Here is a 27,200-nt window from a genome sequence, read left to right as displayed (position 1 = left end):
ACCTCTGACCTCTGGGCACCTATGAAACTATCCTACATACTTGGGATAAGTCCCGTTTGATCCCGGTGCATGGCCGTTGGCGTGTATTGCTGACAGGCTTGCTAATGTTTTATTGAGGAATTTTACTTATTTTTTTTTAGGGGGGTGGCGGCCAGGAATACTCAGGGATCACTCCAGATGTGTCTCAGGGGACCATATGGGGTGCTGAAAACTGAACCCAGGTCGGCTGCATGCAAAGGAAGCTCCTTACCCACTGTACTATCCCTCCGGCACCTACCCCTATGTTCCTTGGGAATAGTGGCCAGTAATGTTCTTTGACTTGTGATGTGCATGTCCCCTCCATTCTTGTATGGCTGCGCCCTTGATGCTTACATCTGGTTCAGCACTAAGAGTCTGCACCCTTTAGTCGTGCCACCTGCACATTTTTCTGTCTTAGTGCTTACAGTTTGTGGTGGTATGCAAGACAGCACGCTTTGTTTTGGTCCCTAGACCCCCCACGGGGCCTCATGCGTCATGGCAAAAACTCTCTCACTAAGTCTTCCCCAAGTCCTTCTGTAAATGATTTTGGAAATGTTCCTCTTACTCAATTAATTTTTTTAAAAAATTATGAAGCATGGTTATAAAATTCTGCTTTGAATTTTTGGTACAGTTGAGAAAAAAAGCTGCTGGATAGGACACCCCCCCCCAAAAAAAAAACACATTCCTGCCCCACAAATCACTATAATTTCCACTACAAGTGATTCCCTGAGCAAGGGAGCCAGGAGTAGTCCCTGGGCACTGCTGGTCCCAGAATAAGATGAAAAGAACAAACAAACAAACTTATATTACGCCGTTTGATCTTCTCCAAGTCTCTTGAGCTATCTTTGTTTCTTTGAATATTCTTTTTGCTGAGTCTGAGACATTAGCACTGCCCTGTCTTCAGGCTCGCTGGGGCAAGCTCACTGACCCTTCCTCCTGCTCCGTCCAGCCTGCTGTTGAAACACCGTGCCTTATTACACGCGTTAGCACTGGTCTGCTTGGGACTTGCATCCATCTTCTCACCTTGTTGATGTTCTTGCTGTCTATACATTTTTCTTCCTGAGTTCAACAAGCATGTTGATAATCTTCACTTCACTTTGATCTCTATCAAGTAAATTACCTATTGTCATCTCATTAGGGCTTCCCACCCCACCCTTATCCCCCCCGACCCCCGCACTTTTATTAGTTCTTTCACTTCAAAGATCTTCCTGTCTAATTCGCTCCACACATAAAAACAATCTTCCCGTTGTTGAGGATGCCAAGAGCAGTCTTTTCAATAGTTTCTGATCAGTAAGGCCCCATTTTAATCCTAGCACCGTCTGAGTCAGGATCCCAGAGGTGGGCAGAAGGTTTATGGCTGGCGGTGCTGTGCGGGGCTGGCCGTGTGCAAGACTCCTAAGTGCTAATGCCTTAGTTTTTTGTTAATTATTTTTGTTTTTTGGGGGGCCACACCTGGTGGGGCTCAGGGGACCATATGGGGTGTCAGGGATGGAACCTGGGTCAGCTGTGTTCAAGGCAATCACTCTACCTGCTGTACTATCGCTCTGGCTCCTTTTTATTTTATTTATTTAATTAATTAATTTATTTATTGCTTTTTGGGTCACACCCGGCGATGCACAGGGGTTACTCCTGGTTCTACACCCAGGAATTACCCCTGGCAGTGCTCAGGGAACCATATGGGATGCTGGGATTAGAACCCGGGTCGGCCGCATGCAAGGCAAATGCCCTACCCACTGTGCTATTGCTCCAGCCCCAGTCTGGCTCCTTTTTATTTTGTGGGGGAGGTCACACAGGGTGATGCTCAGGGGACTATATGGGATGCCGGAGATCGAACCCTGATCAGACGGATGCCATGCAAACACCCTGCCCACTGTGCTATGTCTCCAGCCCCTAATTTCATTTATTGTTTTGGTGTCACATCCAGTGGTGCTCAGGCCTTACTCCTGGCTCTATGCTTAGGGATCACTCCTGGCGGGCTCGGGAGACCATATGGGATGCTGGGATCCAATCTGGGTTGGTGGTGTGCAAAGCGAGTGTACTGCCTGCTGTACTATTTCTCTGGCCCTGATGTCCTAAGTTCAACAAATGAATTTTGATGCATGGTCTAGATGCTTTTCACACCATTGTTGTGTTAGATACCAGGACAAGCGAGTGTGTGCTTGAGCCCTTTACAGTGGGATCTTCATTCACCACAGCTTTGTAGCTGCTGGCACCATTCATGATTTGCAGAACCTGATGTTTTAGGAGAATTCATCTCTCCAGTCCCTGTCCCAAGTTAGGGCACTGATGTGGGGCACCAGCGCCGTGTTCTTCCCAAAAGGCTTCACATGTATGATACCCTCCTACTTGTGTGGCAAGATTGCCTCTGCTACCAGTTTCAATATCAGATCTTTTTTTTTGGGGGGGGGGATTTAATTATTATTTTTAAAAATTTTATTGAATCACCGTGAAATAGTTACAAGCTTTCATGTTTGGGTTACAATCTCACAATGGTCAAACACCCACCGCTCCACCAGTGCACATTCAATATCAGATCTTATCCTGTTGAAAGAGCTGCTCAGCTAGTGTGCAGGCAGCTGAGCCACATGGACATATGGATCACGTGTCTGGGGGAGAAAGCGAGTGTTAAGGTCTTCATGTACCACTGTCTGAGATAACCATCGCTAGGCAACTCTTAAAAAGATGTGATTCTGTTATTAATAATTAATGACATGTTAAGTGGCAGAAAGGACATCACATAATTCCACTTTAAAAAAAATGTACATAGTGGGGCCAGAGAGATAGTATAGTGGGTAGGGTGTTCGCCTTGCATGCAGCCAACTCGGTTCTACCCTTGGCATTCTTTATGGTCCCCCGAGCCCGCCAGGAGTGATCCCTGAGCAATGCTGGGTGTGACGGCCCGCTGCCCCCAAAAGATGTACATATATGGTTTTATCGACACGGTCAAGTTTTCTCTCTTGCAGGACATCAGATGAATCTGTCTTCCTCTATGTTCCTACATTTTAACACAGGTGAGAAGAAAGCATGTTTAGAATTACCCCCTGCAGCTCTGAGGAAAAGGCTCTCTCAATCCTTCCCTGGGCACAGGGCCAGGAGAGTGACCAGGGGGAGAGGACAGGAATAGTTCTCTTTTAATTCCAAGATGCTGTGGAGGGGGCTGGAGAGATATAGAAAACAGGGGACAGTGTTTTCCCTGAACATGGATAACTGGGGTCCAGTCCCTGGCACCCCATATGCCGCCCCAACCCCAGAACCAGGGGTAAGCCCTGAGCACCACTGAATGTGGGCAAGAAACAAACAGAAGATGTCAAATGGGGAAAAAAAATACATACTCACTTATGTAAAATGTATATATAAGAATCTCTTCCTGTGCCAACATATTTCTAGAGTTTTTGATTTCTCTTTTTTTTTTTTTTTTAACTTTCGTTAGGGGCTGGAGTGATAGTACAAAGTGTAGGGCACTTGTCTTGCATGTGGCCAACCCAGATTCAATACCTGGCATCCCATACAGCCCCCCAAGCACCATCAGGAGTGATTCCTAAGTGCAGAGCCAGGAGTAATCCCTGAGCATCATCAGGTGGGGCCCCAAAACACAAATTTTTTTCCCTAATCATTTCTCACTGAGCTGCCAAGTGACATTTAGAAGCATTAATTGAATTTCATTGATCTTTTTTGTTTGCTTTTTGTTTTGGGCCGGACCTGGCAATGCTCAGGGCTGACTCCTGGCTCTGCGTTCAGACTTGGCAGACTTGGGAGAACCATAAGGAATGCCAGGATTGGACCCAGGTTGGCTGCATGCAACGCAAGCATCCTACCCGCTGTGCTATCACTCTGGCCCCTCTAGAGAGGTTTTTGTTTTGTTTTGTTTTTTGGCTTTTTGGGTCACACCCGGCGATGCACAAGGGTCACTCCTGGCTCTGCACTCAGGAATTACCCCTGGTGGTGCTCAGGGGACCATATGGGATGCTGGGAATCGAACCCGGGTCAGCCGCGTGCAAGGCCAACGCCCTACCCGCTGTGCTATTGCTCCAGCCCCTAGAGAATTCTTTTGCAAGTAGAAAACGGAGATGAAAACCTCCAAGCCTGTCTTCCCGATACACCCCGCTACAATTATGAAGTTTTCATGTGGGGGATGCTTTTTCATCGAGTGACCTGACAGGTGTCAGCCTCAACTGGAGGGAAAGCACAAGTCTGGGCTCCTCACACAGGGCCCGTCTCAATCCGACGTTCCACGCAGTAGGAGGCCCTGTCTCCTGGAGTCACCCTGTCCCCGTCTCTCTTTTCCTTTCTCCAGCTCAAAATGCCCTTTTCCAGACCTGCCCCTCCCAGAACTGGATGATCCAAATCAAAAGAGATCGCTCCAATCTGGACTACCCGGCGGCGGCGAAGGGCAGCAGCTTTGTGTCTGTCACACCTAGAGTGGCGGAGGGAGGGTGAAAGGGGGAAAAAGGACCCACACTGAATTTTGAGTGCAAAAAATAAATATAAAATTTATTAAAACACCCACAATATTTTAAAGATACCAGGAGTAATACAGTTCACAAACCAGTTGTTTGTGTAAATTATAATAAAATACAAATCAAAAAAGGATACATACTTGCAATTTCTAGGCACCCTAAATTAAATTTACTGAAACACGGGGGAGAAGGGAGGGTCAGGAGGGGTAGTTCAGGAGGCAAATCAATATAGTGGGAGAGAAAATATTAACAAAAAAGGTAAAAATTATACAAAATAAAATTATCGGCATAAATTTACTGTACTAAGAATATCTACAGTTTAATAATACACATCCTATTGCCTTGAGACATTGCAAAAATCTACCATTCATCCATCAACCCCAGATAAACTTCATTTCAAGTAGCCACAGTTACAAAGTCAAGACGGAATATTCAAGTATGGTTGTGAAGTTCACCTCCATTGGAAGCCAAGTAACCAAACAGGAATTCAAAGAAGAAATGAAATACATCAGAAAGCTACAGGGGGTAAATCTAAATGCATGACTACGCCACCAAATGACCTGCCCTTGTCTCTTTGAATTAGATTATGTGAAAAAGAAATGACACCACTCCTGTTTTTTTCTCCTCCTTTCCCCCCTCAAACAAAACAAAAACAAAGCAAAAACCAAGTGTTGGAATCAAGAAATTCTGGATGTTCAAAGGAGCCGAACAGTATTGTTTTTAATCCCCATGTGAATAGTGATGAGTTATCCCTGAATGATGGGTGGTCGAAGATGAGAAGAGAGGGCAAACAATGTCACCACGAAAAGCATCCCTGATATCAGAAGAGAAGCAAGCGAGGAAGTAGGCCAAATCACTCACTGATTCTTAGGCAAAAGCAACTTTAACCTTGCATTTCTGTGCTCCAGTCTGCTCAGGGGAGAAGCCTATTGCTTTAGTTTTGTTGGTGGAACTGTGAGAGAAGGGGCTGGGGTTGGGGAGGGGGGGCACGACGGGGGCCGCTTGAATGGAAAACAACCCTGCACCCATCATGGGTGTGGGACTGTGTCACCTATGCTTGGGGTCTGCACCTCAAAAAAATGTTCATTTTGGTCCAGGGTATGTTGAAGTTGGCTGTGTCCCCCAGCAGATGCAGGTTCATGAAACTTAGGTTTCAAGGGAGTCGTTTCAAATGGACAGCGACAATGACTGGAAAAGCTCGACAAGATGGGCACAAAGAAAGTTATACTTCACTCAAAAGCAAAAGCTTGAAAATGAAAGACAGAGTCAACCACATCCCTTCCTGTAGGCGCGCTGCCATTTGAACTGCTGAAGAAGAATTCAAACGACCTCCGATTCCTCAAGGTCAACTACATCATCTGATGGATGGACAACCTTTGGGTTTCAATCAGACTCCCTGGGGGTGGGGGTATCTCCTGAAATTATCATGATGTCCTGTTCCTGAGGTATTAAAAAAAAAAAAAGGAACTGAGGATGACTCAAATGAAGTTTCCTGTTGCATTGTTTTAAAATCAACTTTCGTGTGGACCCAAGGAGAAATGAGAGTAGCACCAACGAAAACAAAACAAAACAAAAAAGCAGCCTCAGTGGCACCAAGTGAGCAAAAGCTCCTTTCTCTGAGTTGAACGTGAGGGGTTACCAGTGAGAGGCGGACAGAAGCAACACGGGGGCCCTGGCGGTGAGGGTCAGCGAGGCCCTGTCCACCATGGGCCCGGCCAGCGCCAGATGAGGAAGGAGAACTACTCCATCCACTGCGGCTAGCAAGCACCTTTGGGACTCTCAGACACCTACTTGCACCCTGGACTGCAGGAGGAAAAGGTGTGTCCTCAGCTCCGAGAAGTCCACCAGGACCGGAGAGGCAGGAGGACACCCGCCGCCCCTTTGTCCTTTCTTCTCTAGTAGGGCTGAGAGGACCAACACAGCACCCAGGCTCCTGCCAAGCCCGGCAGGCAGGCCTGACCCCCACCCGCAGGAAGGGGGGACCGGCTGCCTTTCTTGGTCTGGCCTCTGAGGGATGAACGATCAAGCACACCGCCGGAGCAGTTACAGTATGGTAAACAGAGGTCAAAGGAGACAGCACCAAAACGGGGAAGGGGGTGTGTGTGTGTGGAGGGGGGGGGAGCCAAGAGAGACTGAGCCCACCTTGTTTTTGGTTGCTTGTGGTTTCAGAGCATTGATAGCACCTCAGCAAGACAGGATCAGGGACAGTCACATTAAAACACCATAGCACCATTTTATTTAGACAATTTTCAATTCATAAAAATGCTTCCTAGTCCATAAAACACACATCAGTAACAAAAGGAGAAGTATTGGTTGAGGCACATCAGGGATATCGTTTTTTTCCACCAGCACTGCCTTGGTTTGAGACCTGGTAGGGTGGTGGGTTCAGCTCCACCACGGCTGCTGGACTTCTCTCCAGAAAATTAGGTTATCTACTCCTCATCCATCCACACACATCTATGTTTGAGACAAAGCAACTGAGCACCACAACTTCTTCCCTTGCCTTTGCATTTTAAACATCACTTGCTCTGTTTCTGAAAGAGGCTGGTGGAAGGACCAAGGAGGGGGGGACGCAGAGAGACACCTTTTCCCGACATCTCGGCGGGGTCACACAGGACCCACAAAGCCGGAGTGTGGGGGGAAAAAAAGACCCTGCTTAAAAATCAAAACAACCAAGCCAAACACCCACAAATTACCTCAAAATCCATGAAATACCTTCCGCCAAGATTTCTGATAATGGTTTCTTGAGCTAGCACCAGTTATTTTGTGAGAACCTGCCGCAAAGCGTTTTTTGTTTTTTTTTTAATTTTATTTTAAAAACTCCTTAGCACAAAACTTTGCAAGCACTTCCCTTGTGCACGAAAGGCAGGGACAACAAAACAGAAGAGGAACCAAAGGTCTGCACTGCGCGTGGATGGTGTCTGTGGACAGGGACACCGGGAGGTGACGGAGACTCCACCGTTTTCTGTTGCTATGACTCTTAAAAACTTGGTCACGCTGTTAAGGTTCTTTAGTTGCCATGGCTTTATTTTATTATTATTATTATTATTATTATTATTATTTTTCTTCTCATGATAGAAATGTCTGTTCATCATCTTTAGGACTTAAAAAAATGATAGTGCCGGTAAAAAATAAAAATTTGATTTTTCTCTTTAAGAAACCTTTCAGCAGCAAGGGCGGGGGGATAAAGAGCTGTGCATAGTTACTTTTTTTAAATATATGTCTAAAGCATGCTAATTTCAATGACTGAGATTTGAGGTAGGTTAGACGTGTAGTGTGTAAAGATCAGCACGGGCTACAGCGTGGCAACAGCACCACCTAATTTCTGGAACACCACTCGGAGGGGGTGGGGAACGTCCGATGGAGACCGCCTCTTGACTCACCTCTCAGCAGCCTGTTTGCTAATCTAGGAACTTAGGAACCAAAGGCCGTGTGAGCTGGGGGGGAGGGGTGGACAGACATCACATGCTTTTAGCGTGTACTGGTTTCTCCTGTTATTATCTAATGGCTTTTTTCTACCAAAGGGTGACAAGTGGGGGGAGGGTCTATTGGACACAGTCACAAAATTCACACGTGCCAGCTCTCAGAATCACCTGGGTTACACTCGGGACCTTCCAAACCAACAGCCAACCTGGGGCTTTCACGGGCCAGACAGACGTCACATTCTCCAAATGTTTTGCAAAATATTGTATTTCTTGCTTAAGATCATTTAAAATGAAGTTTTCAAGGCACCCCCGCATCTACCTAAGCACGGAGTCAAATGAGACCTGCATAAAAGTACTGATGCGATAAGCAAAATAGCATTTAAAGGACCCAACTTTCCCTCAAAACTAGAAAATTTGCATGCTCATTAAAGTCTCTGCTTCCTTTAGCTTGTCACACTGAAGGTCAGAGGTTATCCTATAAATCTGAGTTCTGAATAATTCTAAATCCTGATAAGCTCTTGGGTATTTATTTCAAAAGCAATAATATTTCATTTTTTTTGTCCTGTAAAATAAATGCAACTTTACAGAATATGGTAAAAGTGAAGGATAGACAAAGCACGTTAAATATTCAGCTACTATTTACAATTTCTCCCACAATTACATGTTAAAACATACTTTTTTTTTTTTTCAAGTTGCTGTTTAAATCTAGGCAAAAGTGCTTAAAAAAATCTTTCACTATTTACAGTTAAAACCAGACCACATAAATGCTCAGGACATCTTACAGCAATTCACCGCCAGTGCCTCTGGAAGAGTCACAGTAAACACCAAGCGCGTCAGTTCTCAGCTCTTACACAAGGCACCTGGAAGCTCAGGAACTTGCCTTTAGCATCATCATCTGATTGTTAAAACTCGTTTCACGAAGACCCACCTCTGAACACAACTGCTCAATAAATATCCGATGTTCACCTCGGGGCTTGGCTGTCCTTCCCCGCTGTGGCCACATGCCCCCGCGCACCCTTGAAGAACAGCCTCCCAATTCACCACACACATCCACATGGGTAGAGTAGCTCAGTAAGACTTTCTGCTAACACCACGGTGGGGGGGGGAGGGGAGGGGAACACTCTAAGAAGTAGGACTTTTGCTGCCGACGAACGTCGCTTCCACCTGTATGGGCCCAACCTCTCTCTCAACAACGTCGCAAAAAAATGAAGCACCACATTCTATTTTCGAAGAACTGAACGAATGCACCAGAATTGGTAAAACAGGTGTGTTTAAGGGGGGTGGAGCGGGGAGGAAGGAAAGGAGAAGATGATCAAATAGAGAAATGGCACCAGTTAAGGGGGGCGGGGTGGAAATCATAGCTACCTGCTGAAAATGACGCTTGCATCTTAAAATTGTTACGTGGGGGCCCACACCCCCCAGGAAGGATATGGTGGTGGTGGGGGGGGTGGGCCCGGGCGTGAGGCATGCACCATTGTCCACTGTGGAAATCCAGGAATAAGGAGAGATGCGTTCACTGCTGTTACTCGGTTGTGCTGAGCTCCTGCAGGGGCCGCCTGCCCGGAGTCAGAGAAGTCCCAGCACGATACTCAACTACAGCACCAGGCTCTGCACAGCGCCAGGGCTGCCGCACACAGCCACCGCCACACACAGCCACAGCCACGCCACCGGCTGGCTTTTCACAGCTTGGGTTCAACTTCTTTTTAAAGTTACAGTAGCCCTTTTTTTTTTTTTTTCCGGTATCAGCATAGACTTTGGGGCATTTTCAAAAGAACAAAAAAAACAAAAAAACTGTCACTCAGACAAAATTCCTTCAGCCCAGTATTCATTGGCTTTGTCAACTCGGTGGAAGCGGCTCTGACAGAGCCCCTCCCCCTCCCGGTCCCTCAGGAGGCGCGTGGCCTGGGGGAACTGTGACATCGTGTGACTTGATAAATAACGGATAGAGAGGATTCAGTGTGGAGACTAGCAAGCTCAAAGCTGTCTACTTCCAACCTGGTTTCTGGGGACATCGACACTGGCATCTCCGGCGTGGGGCGCACCTGCCCCGTCCCCCCTCCCTGACTCCAAGCCAGCGCTGGCCAAGAAAGGGACCCCGAGATGTCCTCGGACAGGTGCTCCCATCCCGGAGAGGGCACAGGCTGTCCTGAGGGCTCCCCTCCCTGAAGGGAAGGCGGGTCAGCGAGGAGGGACTAACCGGACGCTTACAACGTGCCCACGAGGGACAGACGACGGACGGCGGCGGACGGCTGTGAAAAACCTCGTCAGCTCCCAAGCAGGCCAGCTCGGAAGGGCCCGGCACGACGGGGCGGGACCGGACACCCCCCCCCCAGCCCTTCCCGCCGGTCCTTCACCATTACTATTGTCGCTTAAGAAACAAAAACAAAAATAAAACCCCCAATAAATACACATTTTAAATGGAATTTAAAACTACTCCTTTGTGAAAGGACACTATAAACTTTCTTTCCATTATTGTGATATACAAGGATAGAGTTTTTAAAAACAAGAGAAAATAAAATCCTCTCCCTCCCCGGCCCCCGCCCCACCTTCCCCAAGAACAAGGAAGGAGGTGGGGCGAGGGCCCCAATGTGGAGATATAAATATTAAGATCACAAGAAAAAATCACCCGACAGCCGTAGTTTCTTCTTCAAAGTGCTGGGGGGGGAATGGGGGGGAGAAAAAGGGGGTGGGGTCTTGGGGGGAAGGGGGGAGGGCGGGTCAGTTCTGAGGTTCGGACCATAAATACATATATATGCTTATCTATATATGTAGATATAGATGAAGAGACTTCTGCACCCTCAACCCGCCCCCAGGTGTGAGGGCAAAAGCACCACAGAGCAGCTCGGGCCGGGCCCGACACTGAGGTACGGCGGGCTCCCCAGGCACCTAGATCCAGCGGCTGTAGGGGCCGGTGACCTTCGTGTAGGCGTAGGAGGACACGGTGACGGCCGAGTCCGTGGGCACGGCCAGCGCCTGCCGCGTGGGCACCGCCCCCTTCTTCTCCTTCTGCTGGGGCTCGGCCACCACGGCGCCGCCCCACTTGCGCTTCTTGCCGTAGAGCTTGGCCTCCTGCTGGCCCAGGCCCAGGCGGGCCGCCTCCTCCTGCCGGGCCCGCGCCCGCTCCGCCAGCTGCTTCATCTTGGCCTCCCAGAGCGCCAGCCCGTGGTTGGGCTGGTTGAGGTTCTTGTGTTGGTAGAAGACCAGCGAGATGCGGGTGGGGTGGCAGCGGTTGGGCTTCTTGAGGGGCGTGGTGGCGTGCAGCTCCCGCCGGGCGCACTCGATGAGGATGGAGCCGTGCGCCGGCGCCACGGCCACGCCGCCGATGTTCTCGTCCAGGAAGTTGTGCTCGCTGTCGGACCACAGCTCCTCCTCCTCATCCTCCGCCGCCGCCGCCCCGACGGCCCCCGCGTCCTTCTCCTCCTTCACCACCACCCCCTTGGCGGAGGGGGGCTCCTCGGCCGCGCCCTCCTCCAGGCTGAAGGGGTCCCACAGCTTCTCCTCGGACTTGAGGGCCCCGAACAGCTTGTCGCCGGAGCCCAGGGGCATGCCGAAGGACTGCCAGGCCTTGTCCAGCTGGCCCGCCCCCGGCGTTGGAATCCTCCCCTCCTCGCCTTTCAGGGGGCTCCACAGCTTGTCCTGGAAGCCGGGACCACCTTTCAGGGCAGAGTTGAAGTCCCCTGCTCCCACCCCCCATGGCTTCTCCGTCAGGCTGGGCCCCGCCAAGGCCGAGGTGCCGTTGCCAAACTTGCAAGGGCTCCACGCTTTGCCGCGGAGCCGCCCTCCGGGCTGGGGGGGTGGCTGCTGGCCCTCGCCGGGGAAGAGCCCCCACTGGCCATCGGGGAAGTGGGAGGGGGTCAGGCAGCTGGGCCCAAAAGACCCGAGCTTCTCCGGGACAAGAGCCGCGCTCTCCCCGGGCGGGAAGACCCCCCAGCTGCCACCCACACTGTTAGTCCTTTTCGGGGACAGGCTTGGTCCTCCTGAGTACTGTCCCCACAGGTGATTGGGTCCCCCGTTCTGGGATGCCTCGGGCAAAGGCGTCTTGCCCATCTTAGCCGTGTCTCTGGGCGAGGGTTCGGCCGGGACCACGGGGTCCACGGGCTCTTGCTTGATGGATCTGTTGTAGCAGTTGGAACTCTGAGCAAAGGGCGAGGGGTCTCGGGACGCTGGGTGGATCTGGGGGACCTTGGGAAGCAGGTACTCCTTGGGGCCTGGATACGCAGGCTGCTGGTGGTGAGGAGTCGGGGGGTGGGTGTCCGCGGAAACGGCCTGGCCCGGCAGCTCGGCAAACTCAGCACCACCGTAGGCCGGGCTCAGGCTGTTGTGCAGAGCGTGGAGGTCTGGCTTCTTCTCGAAACTGCCACCGCTGCCCCCGTGGCCCCAGGCCCCGGGCCCCAGGAACTGAGACGGGAACACGGGGTTGCTGGAGGGGAAGCCGTAGTAGCCGAAGGACGGAAGCGCGTACTTGGAGTGGAAGCCGTTGACGGGCAGGCCGGGCTGTGCATAGTAGGAGTGATAGGAGTACACGCTGTTCATGCTGTAGGGGTCGGAGGGCCGGCAGCTGCCCAGCACCGAGTAGCTCTCCACCACCGCGTTGCCGTTGTACTTGAAGGAGCTGAAGTGGTTTTGTGGCTCCACCTTGAGGGCGGGCTTCAAGCTTTGCTGGGACAATCCGCCCTTGAGAGCCAGGCCTGGGGAAACAGGAGGGAGAGGAGTGAACCACAGCTGGCCAAGGTCCCCGGGCAGGGGGACGATGACAGAGGTCATCTTTACCCAAGGGGAAGTGCCTAGTTCCATCCGCAGGAGAGGCAGCTCCGAGACAAGGCCGCCACTGTGCATGTCTTCGCTGCATCAGTCTGCGTGGTACTGCCTGCCGCCTGCTCACGGGTCACCCTGGGCACAAAGGCCTGGCCACGAGACCTGTGCCATGCCCACCCATCCTGGCATTCCTGTTGCCCTTACCCCCCCCCCCCCCCAACCAGTGCCTGAAAGAGCCATGGCACCTCCCAGGCGAGCACAGGGCCTGGGAGAAGCTTAGTTCCTCATCACCAACCCAACCCAGAGCTCCCAGGGTTTGGGCAGTGATACAAAACCAGAGGTTGACCAGATGGCTAAGAGGCCCTGGGACACCTCTGTCTAGAATTCACTCACAAAATGGGAAGGAGGGGCCGGACTGATGGCACAATTCGTAGGGTGCTTCCCTTGCACATGCCTGACCCAGGTTTGGTCCCCAGCATCCCATATGGTCCCCCGAGCACTACCACTACCACCGGGAGTGATTCTTGAGCACAGAGTGAGGAGTAAGGCCTGATCATCACCAGGTATGGCCTGCCCCCGCCACCACACACAAAATTAATTAATTAATTAAAAAACTCAGGAGCAATAGCACAGTGGGCAGGGCATTTGCCTTGCACGCAGCTGACCCGGGTTCGATTCCCAGCATCCCATATGGTTCCCTGAGCACCGTGAGGGGTAATTCCTGAGTGCAGAGCCAGGAGTAACCCCTACGCATTGCCAGGTGGTGTGACCCAAGAGAGAAAAAAAAATCCCAGGAAGGAGCAGGAGGGGGGCTGTCTGTGCAGGGTCCCCCCGCTTTGGGAAGGGGCTCCTTCCCGACACATACCGGGGTCAGTAGGGACGCTGGCCAGCTCCAGGGCCTCCTGCTTGATCTTCTCGGGAGTGCTCAGCTTCTCCTTCTGAATCTTCTTCTTCTCGGCCGCTGCCTTTCTGGCTTCCAGCTGCCGCTGGCGGCACGACTTGGCCGGCTCGGGCAGGCGCCGGACCTCCCGGGGGAAGGCGGTGAGCACCTGGATGGCCCCGCTGCCCACCTTGGCGTTCTGGTTCTCCTCGCTGCCGAACTCATCCGTGCTGGCCATCTTGTACAGGGGGAGCACGTGCAGCTGCTCGTCCTCGGGGATCTTGCCCACACAGCGATTGTCTTCCTTGGTCAGGGTGCAGACCTGCCCCGAGCAGAGAGAGGGGAGTGTGGGTGGGGGAGCGGGGTCACCCCCGAGAGGCCTGAGGGTCCCTCCTGACTTCCTGGAGTGTCTAGAGAACAGCCCATCATCCGCACTTGGTGCCAGCTTGGGCAAACACCTCCTACTCTCACTGCGGCCACGAGGGGACGAGAGCACGGGCCCAGGGTCCCTCACTCGGGCCTCCACAGAGCACAGTGCAGGGCACCCGGGAGAGCACCACAGCCCACGGGCAGCACCCCACCCTCGCCCCCTCCTGCTCTGAACACTCAGCCTCCGTTGGCTGCTCAACACGTTTCCTCCTTATTAAAACTCTACGTGCCAGTTGCAAAGAGCCTAGCCCAGCAAAATAAAGGGGAAAAAAATTACCCCCATAAATCCACCATCCAAAAATGATGACAGTGAATACTCTGGAGACACACACACACACACACACACACACACACACACACACACACCCCTATTCTTTGCTAATTAACTAGGATCATATTATACATTCAATTTCATAATGACTTCAGTTCTTTAACATAGTATTGAGTATTTTCTTACGCACTACATTTTTTCCTGTGATTAAAGACCTACATATTATTCTACTCTGAGAATGTTAATTAATTTAGCCAATTCCTCAATATTATTACCGCTTAAACTTGTTTCCAATTTTCCTTATAAACAGTACTATCATCCCTACATTAACTACAGTTTCTAATATACTTAACTCCTTAGAATAAACAGTGAAGCAGAACTGTAATATCCTCCCAAACTCCCCTCCAACACCATTCCACTTTCACTCATAATTGGCAGAATGAGAAGGCTTGTTTTCCTGTACTTTTGCCAATGCTTTTATCATTAATTTCTTAATCACTTTTTTTCTCATTATCACTGCTGAGCATACATCCTCTCATCACTAATGAGTTTCAGTTGTTTATTTTTCTTTGGGTTTAGAAAATAAGCTTGTATTGACTTGTATTGGGGGTCACTCCTGGTGGTACTCAGGCACTGAGCAGGGGCTACTATGAGTAAGAGATGTGCTCCATTTCCTCCGGCCTAAGTGAGTTTCCTTCTATCCGTATATTCTTGATGCTCTGGGATTTGGAGCTTTGATCCTGAAGGGACCATTTTACCCAGAACAAGCTAATTCCTACAGAGAGTAAATCTCGCCCCTTCTAACATAACTGTCTAATTCATAGCTCACACCCAGCCGTCTCTTTTATCCAATTCACATACAACACTCTTTCTCCTGCTGTAAGTCACCCCAGGGTCAGGCAGGGAGTGTGAGAGGCCACATCCAATTTTTGTTTTGCTGTTTTGGGGGCCACACCTGGTGATGCTCAGTTCTTTGCTCATGAATCACTTCTAGTGGGACTCGGGATCATAAGAGGTGCCAGGGATTGAACCTGGGTCTGCTGCATGCAACACAAACACCAGACCAGGTGTATTATGTCTCCAGCCCCAAACCATATCCAACACTAAATACTCAGCTAATAGCTTTGACTTACCCATCTCTTTCCTCTGTCTCTGTCTCTGTCTCTCTCTCTCGTTTTTGGTGTCATACCTGGTGGTGCTCTAGGCTTACTCCTGGCTCTGTGCTCAGGGATCCCCTCACAGGCTCGGGAGACCATATGGGGTGCTGGGGATCAAACCCGGGTCAGCTATAGGCAAGGCAATTGCCCAACCCGCTGTATTATTGCTCAGGCCCCTCACCCATCTCTTCTAACGAGATTCCCAGTAAAGATTCTGGCCTCTGCTCCCCCCCTTTCCTCTCCACTTCTGACCACCCCTGTTGGTACCTTACACCTTGCTGTTCCCCAGCATCTGTGACTATCCCTTCACTCCTGACAGCCTTTTCTTCAATTAAAGCCCAGCGATATTTAAGCACTGCTTTCTTCTCCTTTGTTGGGTGCATTGTGCTCATTTGCATATTTCTCTGCTAGTATTTCTTTACTCATCAGAAAGCAAATAATTAAAAACCTTTGTATATTAAGGTTTAAATTTGTTAAGCAATACTGCTTTCTAGATTGTATTGATTTTTCTTTTTTTTTTTTTAATTAATTTATTGGCTTATGAGGTCGCACCCAGCAATGTTCAGGGGTTACTCCTGGTGGTGCTCAGGGGACCATATGGGATGCTGGGGCTTGAACCCTGGTACAAGGCAAACGCCTTACCCTCTGAACTATCGCTCCGGCCCCAGGTTTTTTCATTTTGACTATGGTGCTTTAACAGAAACTTACATTCTCAGGGAATTAACTACACGAAATTTGTCATTTCTAGTTTCTCTTTAATGAGAGGACCCTTACCAGGGATTAACTATTAACTATTTTGGTTAAATCCTTGCTTGCTATAGGGGGCTCAACTATATAGTGCCTACAATCTCAAAAACCCGGTATAAGCAGAGCAAAGGCCAAAAGCGAAGGATGAAAGGTGACAGATGTCTTTCCATCCCTAACTTCTAGAGATACCTTACCCGTGTCAACAGATACACTTCCCCACTTAAAAATTAATAAGCATGAATAAAGGACACCAGGAGGGGACTGACAAAAGGTGAAATTTACATGGGCCAGAAAAATAGAAGAACATCAACCTCTCTAGTAATGAAAGAAACAAATTCAAAGGAGAGTCTAGTGTGCGGCCTCACCGCAGCTGCATGAGCATGATTCCAGAGGCCAGCTAAACTACCTTTGTTACTGGCAGCTTCTTGCAGAAATGTCTCCAGACAGAACTAAGCCGAGGCCCCATGCCTGCCCAGGAGGGGAAAGGTTTTTCTCTCGCGCCTTTTCCTTGCCCCAGGAGGGGAGGCGCACAACCGCCATATTATGAGGAGGACCACTAATGAGAGATACAAGCTTGCAATAATCCAATTTCTGGAAGAAATTTCCCTGGACTTAGTTGCTAAAATACAGAAATCCAAAACCACGCAGCCGTGACCTCATATCTCTTCACAGCATGTCTGACTCTAGTGGGGAACTCCTAACAATAATAGTGAGTTTTTTGTTGAAATATTGAATGTAACCAAAGTAAAGAGAAAGTAAGGTGAATTTTTTTTTTTTTTTTTTTTTTTTTTTTGCTTTTCGGGTCATACCCAGCGATGCACAGGGGTTACTCCTGGCTCTACATTCAGGAATTACTCCTGGTGGTGCTGGGGGACCATATGGGATGCTGGGAATTGAACCCGGTTTGGCTGCATGCAAGGCAAATGCCCTACCCGCTGTGCTATCACTCCAGCCCCAGTAAAGTGAAATTTATCAGTTACACAGGCGGGGGTGGGGGGGGGGATGGGAGGGGAGGTATACTGGGGTTTTCTTGGTGGTGGAATATGTGCACTGCTGAAGGGATGGCTGTTTCAGCATTGTATAACTGAGACTTAAGCCTGAAAGCATTGTAATTTTCCACATGGTGATTCAATAAAAAAATTAAAAATAAATTAAAAAAAAAAAGAAACTCTAGTGCAGATGTGGAAGGGAGAGAGCCGTCAAGAAGCTGGGTTGGCAAAAGGAGAGAGAAAGAGGGAATGTGCCTGCCGCAGAGGTGGGAAGGGGTGGGGGTGGGGGAAGGGATACTGGGAACACTGGTGGTGGAGAATGGGCACTGGTGGAGGGACGGGTGCTCCATCAGTGTATGACTGAAACATAGTCATCAAAGTCTGTAAGTCTGTAACTGTATCTCATGGTGATTCAATTTAAAAAAGAAGAAGAGGGGCTGGAGCAATAGCACAGCGGGTAGGGCGTTTGCCTTGCACGCGGCCGACCCGGGTTCGATTCCCAGCATCCCAATATGGTCCCCTGAGCACCGCCAGGGATAATTCCTGAGTGCAGAACCAGGAGTGACTGACCCCTGTGCATCATTGGGTGTGACCCAAAAAACAAAAAAAAAAAAAAAAGAAGAAGAAGAAGAAGAGGAAGAAGAAGAAGAAGAAGCTGGATGGTAGAAGCACCAGGGAGCCTGACTCAGTCGTGAGAAATGCTAAAGCCCTACCTTCTGCTCCAACATAGATGGAACTAGAGGGGGTCACGTTAAGTGAAGCAAGAGGGAGAAGGACAACCCCAGATGATCTCATCTATAGTTTATCAAGAGACAAGGGGAATGGACAATGGGGAAGGAAAAGAAAACCTTGGACTCTTCCAAGAGAAGTGATGTACTGGGGCTGGAGCAATATAGCACAGCGGGTAGGGCGTTTGCCTTGCACATGGCCGACCCGGGTTCGATTCCCAGCATCCCATATGGTCCCCAAGCACCGCCAGGAGTAATTCCTGAGTGCATGAGCCAGGAGTAACCCCTGTGCATCGCTGGGTGTGACCCAAAAAGCAAAAAAAAAAAAAGAAGTGAAGTACTGAGTGAGGACGGTTGGACCAGATGGGGCTGGCAATGGTATCACTATTGTAAACATTATGTTTCTATGTATTTCTGTGGTTGTGATGGAAAACCTTGTGTGGTCAGGTGAAAGCGAGTAAGCTCTCACGGGGGCCTCACCAGGGGCATCAGGGATCCTCAGACACTGCACGGCGGTGTGCAGACGACAAGCAGAGGGGAAGACCGGAAAGTGCTGTCTGTGACAGAGCTCGGGCCAACGCCACAGGTGACAAGCCAGAACTGGCTGAAAAGCACTTACAGCCTCACAAAGAGCTGTCCGCCAGGCCTCCTTGGGCTAGGAAAGGCAGGTCAGGGCCTGGAGCTATAGGACAGTGGGTAGGGCGCTTGCCTTGCACGTGGCCGACCCAGGTTCAATCCCTGGCATCCCATTTGGTCCCCCGAGCAGCACTGGGAGTAATTCCTGAGCTCAGAGCCAAGAATAACGCCCCCCTCACCCCCCCCCCCCCACACACACACAATCACACATAAAGTAGGGCAGCAGACAGTCCAGTGCCTTTGGGGGCAGGTTTCAGAATGAAAACGATGCTGTGATTTCAAGGAGAAATGATTCCCCACCATGAACTGTCACTGACTTCTAAGAAACAAAAGTGTACCCACTGCGGAAAACAAATATATATACTACTCATTTCACCCCACACTTCGGCAGCTCCAGGACCCAGGTCACCTCTGGGCGCCTCGAGTGTCCCGTCTCTCGGGGCAGAACTAGGTTCTGCCCTCACTTAGTCCTGGACCACCTCCCCTTTCCCTCTCCCTGCTGGAAACCTTCACGAAGGCCGCGGGCAGGCGCCTGCCCCACCTCAGTCCCGGACGTGGCACTGGAAAGGGAGCCAGCATTAGCAATGAATCCCAGGGTCAGGGTCCAAGCCGTAAGGGACAGGCACGAGCCCTCCACATGCCAAAGCCTCCTCTCCAGCTGGAGGTGCCCTCCTGGGAGACGAGGCCTGGCACCCCCGCCCTCACATCCGTCAGGGCATCTCCACCCATGCCCAGCCCTCCCCTCTGCTCTCTACACTGTCCCCTGGCCCCATCTATCCTCCAGGTTTCTCCAGCCCCGCCCCTGGCCACGCCCCTCCGTCCGGTGCATGTGGAGCAGACTTCTGGAGCGGCAGGCAAAAGCAGGTGAGTGCCACCCCCAAGCTCACCTTCCCCTGTCATTCTACACCTCAGCCCGACGCCTACCTGCTCCCGGCTGCTCAGACCGTGAACCTTGGCATGGTGCTCAAGGCTTCCCTCTTTCGACACCCCACACTCCATGTGTCCACTGAGAAGGACCTCAAAAAGTATCCAAACTTTGTCCCCAACCTCACTCCTGTCCTCCTCTCCTGCCTCCAGTTTTCTTTCACTACCCACCTCCCATGCACTGTCTCATTAGACAGAGAGAAAGAGAGGGAGAAAAGGAGAGGGAGGGAGAGAGAGAGAAAAAGAGGGAGGAAGAAGGAAGGAAGAGAGAGAGAGAGAGAGAGAAGAGAGAGAGAGAGAGAGAGAGAGAGAGAGAGAGAGAGAGAGCTGCTAGCTAGGGCCTATTCCTAGACCCCCTATTCCTCTCTCCCCCTCTCAAACACACCCAGCGGCACCCTCGCCTGAGCCTTTGCCTGTGCTGGTCCTGCAGCAACTGTCCCCCGACCTCAGGTCCCCGCTCTGTCATCCGTGACTCAGTCCAGGTGGCCTCTCCAGCCACTTCACCCAAACAGCACTTAGCACGGCTCTCTCCTTTCCCTGACTGCATGCACGGCTAGCAGGTAGGAACACACTTGAAGCTGGCCCCGCAACGTGCTCGAACTAAACCACACCTGAGTGTGGGCCACTGGTGGTCTGGGCCAGCATCAGTCTTAAGACACACACCCGTGGGCAGGACTTTGTTGCGCGTTCCCCAGAATCTAGAGCAATACCCAAGGCACTATCAACACAGGATCAACCAAAAAGATGAGAAGGGTGTGGGGGTCATAGCGATAGTAGAGTCTGTAGGGTGTCTGCTTTGCACATGGCCGGCCCAGGCTTGATCCCTAGCGTCCCATATGGCCCCTGAGCACTGCTAGGAGTAATTCCTGAGTGCAGAGCCAGGAGGAACCCCTGAGCATTGCCAAGTGTGGCCCCAAAACAAAAAGCAAAACAAACAAAATCTAAAGGGCGTTTGGATTTAAATGCAAAGGTTCCAAGAGAGCAGAAATCACACTGGGAAAATACTGGGGGTGTGTGAAGGGGGGGTGCGCACTCCAGGTGCCCAAGGACACATATTCTGCAGCATCCACTGAGGGTGGAGAAAGAAGGCCAGGCCAGCCTGGGCCACATACTCAGCGAGGTTTTCTGAGAAGCGGCCAGGAGCAGAGTGTGTGTGGCGTGGTCCCCACCTCCCAGCATTCCGAGAAGCCCACCTCAGCCCCTTCCGACTCCGAGACAGAACTCTGAGCGCCCCAAAGTTCCCTTACCACTGTGCACCCGTTGTAGAGGTTGTGCTGGTCCTTGTGGGCGTGGGCACAGAAATCCATGCAGGCTGTGACCCCCGAGAAGGGCCTCCCTTCCTTCAGCCCCAGGCGGCAGTCAATTGCAATTTCCTCATTGGTCACCTGTGTGGATGCCAAGGAGAGCGGCAGGTGAGATGTGAAGGGGACTGTCCTGATTCTGCACCTGGGGCCCGGAGTCTTGCAAAGGGGGAGTTCAAGGTCAAACATAGTTTCCCTGCACTTAGGCTGCCAGTGTTCCCGGCCAAGCAGCCCAGGAACAACTTCCTTCTGGGCAGTTTCCCATTTGCCCACCTTGTCTGGGAGACCCACTGGGCAGCGGACCAGGGAGGTAGGGGAGTGGCAGGGAGGGGGAGTGAAGGGTGGGGATCGGAGACAGGGGCGGTAGGAGAGGGGTATACATGATGACCTCTCGGTATCTGACCGCAAACCAGAATGCCCATAAGGAGTGGGGGAGAGGAGTGGGGGGAGGGACGGAGAGAGCGGAAAGGGAGGGAGGGAGAAAGAAGAAAAGTGCCCGCCATGGAGACAGGCTGGGGGGAGGGGGCTGGGAGGGAAACTGGGTCCACTGGTGGTGGGAAACATATACTGGTGAAGGGACAGGTGTTAGAACATTGTGTGACTGAAAACCAATCACGAAAACTTTGAAACTGTGTATCTCATGGTAATTCAATAAAAAAAAAAAAAAAAGAAGCAGAAGAAGATTGGGGCAGTAGGTGCATGAATAAGAAAGGGTTGAGGCCAGAGAGTACAGTGGGTAAGGCCTTGCAGGCAGCCGACCCGGGTTTAAACCCTGGTACCCCATATGGTGCCTCCCTGCCCAGCTTGCCAGGGGTCACCCCTGAGTGCAGAGCCAGGAGTCACCCCTGAGCACTGCCAAGTATGGCCCCCAAACAAAACAAAACAAAGAACAACAACAAGTAAGCAGGGGTTAATGTGGAGGGTAGAGAGGGGGAGGGGGAGGTGTGGGGGGCCACAGCCAGCAGTGCTCAGGGCTTGCTCTGGAATCACCCCTGGCAGTGCTCGAGGGCCGTGCATAGTACCAGTGATCCAACAGAGAGACTGGCTGCTCTCAGGTCAAGCACCTCCCCGCTGCGCTCTCTCTGCAACCCCCAGAGGGCTTGTATCAGAGAACATGAGTGCCCTGGGGAGCCCCCGTCCCAGAGAGGAAGGCCCAGGACACAGTACCTGGTTCTGGTAGGCCTGGGGGGCCAGCCGCTTGTAGAGGGGCGCGACTTCGGTGGCCAGGTCCTGGAAACTCTTCCGGAGCACTTCTTCCTGGAGAGAAGGGAGAGAGGAGCGGTTACCCCGCAGCCCGCCCTCGCAGGGGCGTGGGCAGGAGGGAGCCTGGAGGAAGAGCGGCGAGGTGAGACAGGCCTGTGCTTTCTCGGCCTTCGGGATTCTGACGGGAGAACTCCCCTCCCGGGGGCCTTCGCAGCAATGCACCTGTGTCCTGCAAGCCTGAGGCCGAGAGTTCAATCCCCGGGGCGATGGAGGGGGAGGGGAAGAAGAGGAGGGTCAGGCCTGACGCTCCTGGTTCCTACACCCCCAGCCCAGGTTGCAGGGGCCCTACAGATGGGAAGAGGCTTTGGGCCACCACCCCAGTGACAAGGACCTGGCTAGGCCTGGCGGCTATCCCCAACACGGAGACAGTGAGGGCGCACACGGTGTGACAGCTGTGCAGAGACAGACGTACACCCAAGGGGTGCCTCAGAGAGTCCTGCAGCGGCCTCGAGGGACCACGGCCAGAGGCTCCCTCTTCCTGCTACAGCTTTCACCGCCAATAAGATGTCCCATGAGGACTGAGGAGAAGAGAGGCCCTGAGACAGCCTCGTGGCAATGCACCTGCCTTGCCAGCTTGAGGTAGAGAGTTCGATCCCCAGCACCACCCCCAGCGGCCTGAGATTCTGGCACCACAACAAAAGTAAGTGTGCAGGGCTGGGGCGGGAGTACAGGGCACTTGACTTCCATGCAGCCAACCCCCCCCCCCTTAGACTCTGATCCTTCCCCTCTAGGCACTGCCGTCAGGAGAGATTCCTGAGCACTGAGTCAGGAATAAGCCCTGAGCACTGCCTAATGTGGCCCCACACAAAACAAAATGAAAATAAAAACAGGATGCAGTCTCAGTGCCGTGGCCACCACGTGTGTGTGAACATTCACAACTAAAGTGTGCTGTGAACTGCACAACCAAGACCCTGCAGCCTCTGGTCATGACGGTCCCAAAGTACAGAGACCAGGGGGGGCAAACTAAAGAATGGAGGCGGGGCTAGAGCGATAGCACAGCGGGCAGTGCGTTTGCCTTGCACACAGCCAACCTGGGTTCGATTCCCAGCATCCCATATGGTCCCCTGAGCACTACCAGGAGTAATTCCTGAGTGCATGAGCCAGAAGTGCATCGCCGGGTGTGACCTCCCCCCAAAATAATAATAATAATAAAAAATAAAGAATGGAGGAAAAGAAAAGATCCTTAAGGAGGGTCAAATCTGGGGCCAGAGATATGGTACAGTGGGCAGGATGCTTCCCTGACCAAGTTTAATCCCCGGCTCTACTTACAGTCCCTTGAGCCCTGCCGGGAAGAAGCCCCGAGTACCATCAGGGCTTTTTGTGGCTCAAAAACCAAAACCAAACCAACAAACCAAAAAAAAAAAAAAAAAAAGAGTCAAATTTCTTTTTCTTTAAATACGTGGGCCACATCTGGTGGTGCCCAGGGGATCAAGCCCAGCTGGCCGCGTGAAAGGCGCTGTACTATCAACCCAGCCCTAAGTTCTGATGAAGAGCTGGGGAGGCCTCGAGTAGGGACACGGGGAGGTGGGGAGTGTGTGTGCTGAGGCACTCCTGGCGCATTGCTCAGGGGCTGCCCTGGCACAGCTGTTGGGACCTCGTGGTGTGAAGATCAAACTAGGTCTCCCAGCCTTCAAAATCCTGGTGAGGATTTTTTTTTTTTTTTTGCCCCACCTGGTGATGTTCAGGGGTAACTCCTGGCTCTGCACTCAGAAATTACTTTGGCAGTGCTCAAGGGACCATGTGGGCCGGCTGGGAGCAAACCCAGGACAGCTGAGTGCAACGCCCTCCTCGGGGTCCTATCTCTCCCGCCCCCAAACACCCTACCTGCTGTATTATCTCTAGCCCCCCAATAATGCCCCGCCCACTGTATTATCTCTCCAGCCCCATCAATGAGGAATTTGAATTTCAATCTGAAAGGTACTCTTTCTGGGGCTGGAGCAATAGCACAGTGGGTACGGCGTTTGCCTTGCACACAGCCAACCCGGGTTCGGTTACCAGCATCCCATATGTTCCCCCGAGCACCGCCAGGAGGAATTCCTGAGTGCATGAGCCAGGAGGAACCCCTGTGTCATCACCAAGTGTGACCCAAAAAGAAAAAAAAAAGTAAAAATAAATTGTTTTTATTAAAAAAAAGGGAGGGCTGGAGCAATAGCACAGCGGGTAGGGCGTTTGCCTTGCACAAAGCCGACCCGGGTTCGATTCCCAGCATCCCATATGGTCCCCCGAGTAATTCCTGAGTGTATGAGCCAGGAATAACCCCTGTGCATCGCCCGGTGTGACCCAAAAAGCAAAAAAAAAAAAAAAAAAAAAAAAAAAGGGTACTCTTCCAACTGGGAGAACCGGAGGTACCTGCAACTTACTGACCTTGTTCCTACCTCACGCCCTTTGACTCGTCCACCTCTGCCCTCCTCCTCAGCAAGTTATAAACTCAGGGCAGGCCACAGGCCACTTTCTGCACACCCCGGCCAGGGTGGGCCGATCCCATCTGCCCCCACCCCGCTGCTCGGTGAACGGGAGGGCCCCGTTGCTTCCTTCGAGTTCTGCTCACCTCTTTGGGGTTGTCCCCTGTGAGGCGGAACTTGCGGGGGGTCTTGCTTCGAGCGTATTTGCAGCCGTTGAAGTACATGCTCCAGGAGCAGCCGAAGGAGAAGGAGGCACCGCAGGTGTTGGGGTCTTTGCCTTGGCAAGCGCAGGTCCGGCTGCAACACACAGGCCACATCAGACATGTGGGCCCAACGTTCCTGGGACCTGGAGTCTGCCTCCGGGGCAGCCCTCGGAGTGACCGGGGGATCCCTCCCAGGCCTCTTCCCCACCCCCACTCCCAGATTTCCCCCGGGCAGAGAGGAAAGTGCCCAGGCCTGAGCACCCCCAAGCCTGAACGCCTGACTGAGAGTCTGTTCTGGGGAGTGCCTATGGGTTGCGAGAGTGAACTGGGGAAGGGCCCAGGGCCAGGAGACAGCGCGCCACGCAAAGTGGATGCTTGGCCGGCAGAAGCCCCAAGTTTGATCCCTGCCACCCCCTGGTCCCAAGCACTCCCAGGAGGAACCAACCTGCCCAGGGCTGGGCGCAGCCCCAGAGCTGTGTTGGATGCAGCCTCCTAACAACATCTAAGCTGGAGATCCACTAAGGCTTGTGCTGTGCCTTAACACTAACGTCTTTATCAGCTCAGACGTGGAGTCCACATGCAAGGGAAGAAGGCGAGCCACAGGGCTGGAGCACGTCCGCTTCCTGTCAGCCCAAGTGTGGACAGAGCTTTAAGCAAATAACACTGGTAGTAAGACTCAACGGTCAGCCCAGCACGGCACACCCTGGCTCACACCTGAATGTGGCTGAATTAACACAAGGTGCTGTGCTGGCATCAACGCGTTAATAAACTCTGGAGACATCCCGAACGCTATCAGTGAATAAACAAACTCTGACACATGCACTGGGTGAAGAGTGACGACGAAGCAAGCAGAAGGGAGGAGCTGAGGTGCTCGGGAGAGGACCCAGAGCACTGCTCGGGGAAAGAGCCAGACACACAGTGTGCGTCCACTTAGATGATGCTCGCACGAAGGAGCAGGGACAGGAAGCCAGGCTGGTGCTCGCTGCAGACTGGGGTTTCTGGGGAGGCGGGGCTGGGGAGGCTGGTGGATAAAGGGATTAGGGAACAAATGTGGGGGGGGGGTGATGGAACTGTTTTCTCTCAAGTGGTGACAGCTATGGAACTGCAAACATGTGGAACTCTGGAACTCTTCACAGTACAGACCTTGAAAGGATGAATTTTCCAAAGAACAGAATCCTGCCATTTGCAGTGACATGGATGGAACTACAGGGCATCATGCTGAGTGAAGTCCGAGGAAAGGGACAGATACAGAATGATCTCTCTCATCTGGGGGACGTTCAGATACACAGGGAGGCAGCAACAGAGACCCAAAGGCAACAGAACAGGGGCGGGGGAGGGAACCGACACACACAATTGAACTGGGGGGGGGGGGCGCGAGAGAGGGAAGATGGGTGAGAGGGAGGGGAGACGGGTACACTTGTGATGGGTATGGTGTTGAAATTATGTCCATGAGAAATGATTAGTAATGTTAATAGTATTATAAGGCAAAGATAAATAAAAAGTTAAAAAAACATATTGTTTACCTTTTGAAAAAATTTTAAATGGGTACATTTTAATTTCAAGGACATAGGTCATTTCTTTTTTGTGGGGGAAAACCTCGTGGGAACACCACTGTTGACATGAGCTTTCGCATCTGTTGGGCACTGCCGAGCATCTCACGGCAAGATGCTCTGGGCTTCCCAAGGACAGTAGACACAAGGCCCAGGGGGTTTGCCCCATAGCTGGAAGCCTGCTTTATGAGCGGAGGGGAGAAGGCAGATGGAATAGAGAAGGGATCACTAAGAAAATGATGGCTGGAGGAACCAGGTGGGATGGGAGATGCATGCCGAAGGTAGATAATGAACCAAACATGATGACCAAAGATGATGACTTCTCAGTGTCTGTGCTGCAAGCCATAATGCCCGAAAGTAGAGAGAGTATGGGGAATATTGTCTGCCATGGAGGCAGGGGAGGGTGGGAAATGTGCACTGGTGGAGGGATGGGTGTTTGATCACTGTGAGATTGTAACCCAAACATGAAAGCTTGTAACTGTCTCACGGTGATTCAATAAAATTTTAAAAAATTAAAAAAAAAATGCCCTGTGCTTGAGAGGCACTCACTCGGGCCTCCCCAGGCTGGCTCCTGTCATTAGAAGCTCCCGGCTGATCTAGTCCCAACAAAGCAGAGCCCGGCCACGTCGACAGCCCGCTGTGGGCTGGGGAAGCCGCCTGTCGCCCACGGCCCTCACTCTCCAACAGGAGCGCGGGCAGCTGGTCGGGTTCAGTATCTCCCCAGGGGTTGTTCAGGGCGCCCTGCCTCTGCCCGGGGACCCGAGAGGACCCCTGCCCCCCGCCCACGGAGCCCCCAGCACATACTCATCGTTGAGGCCGCATCTCCTGCTGGTGGGGTTCCCATACTTCCGGAGAGTGTCGGTGAGCTCCTGGTAGAGGGTGTCCCCGAGGCTGCGGGGGATGCCCTCCCAGGCCAGGATGAGGATGACGATGACAGCGTTCTGGCAGTGGTGGCCCGCCCGGTGCCGCACCAGGCAGAGCAGCTTCTCCTCCAGCGTGTGCCTGCGAATCACCTGCGGGAAGGGGAGAGCAAGGGGTGGCGGTGAGGGGGGCTGCTGGGATGCT

The 27,200-nt window shown here is 52.0% G+C and overlaps 1 protein-coding gene across 2 annotated transcripts in view; it reads right to left on the bottom strand.

Annotated features, from left to right (window-relative positions):
• Positions 1 to 4,481: 4,481 nt before the first annotated feature.
• Positions 4,482 to 27,200, bottom strand: part of TET3 (tet methylcytosine dioxygenase 3) — a 117,915-nt gene continuing 95,196 nt past the window's right edge. For both annotated transcript variants that reach the window (XM_055120014.1, XM_055120015.1), the window contains exons 7-12: positions 26,940 to 27,148; positions 24,529 to 24,679; positions 21,885 to 21,974; positions 20,664 to 20,801; positions 13,521 to 13,857; positions 4,482 to 12,588 (exon numbers count right to left, since the gene is read on the bottom strand). In XM_055120014.1, coding sequence (XP_054975989.1) covers positions 10,787 to 12,588; positions 13,521 to 13,857; positions 20,664 to 20,801; positions 21,885 to 21,974; positions 24,529 to 24,679; positions 26,940 to 27,148 — 2,727 coding nt within the window. In that variant the 3' untranslated portion in view covers positions 4,482 to 10,786. The remainder of the gene's footprint in view (positions 12,589 to 13,520; positions 13,858 to 20,663; positions 20,802 to 21,884; positions 21,975 to 24,528; positions 24,680 to 26,939; positions 27,149 to 27,200) is intronic.

This window comes from Sorex araneus, chromosome X, assembly GCF_027595985.1.
Source record: "Sorex araneus isolate mSorAra2 chromosome X, mSorAra2.pri, whole genome shotgun sequence".
NCBI classification, from domain to species: domain Eukaryota; kingdom Metazoa; phylum Chordata; class Mammalia; order Eulipotyphla; family Soricidae; genus Sorex; species Sorex araneus.
This window is presented reverse-complemented; position numbering and strand designations above follow the sequence as displayed.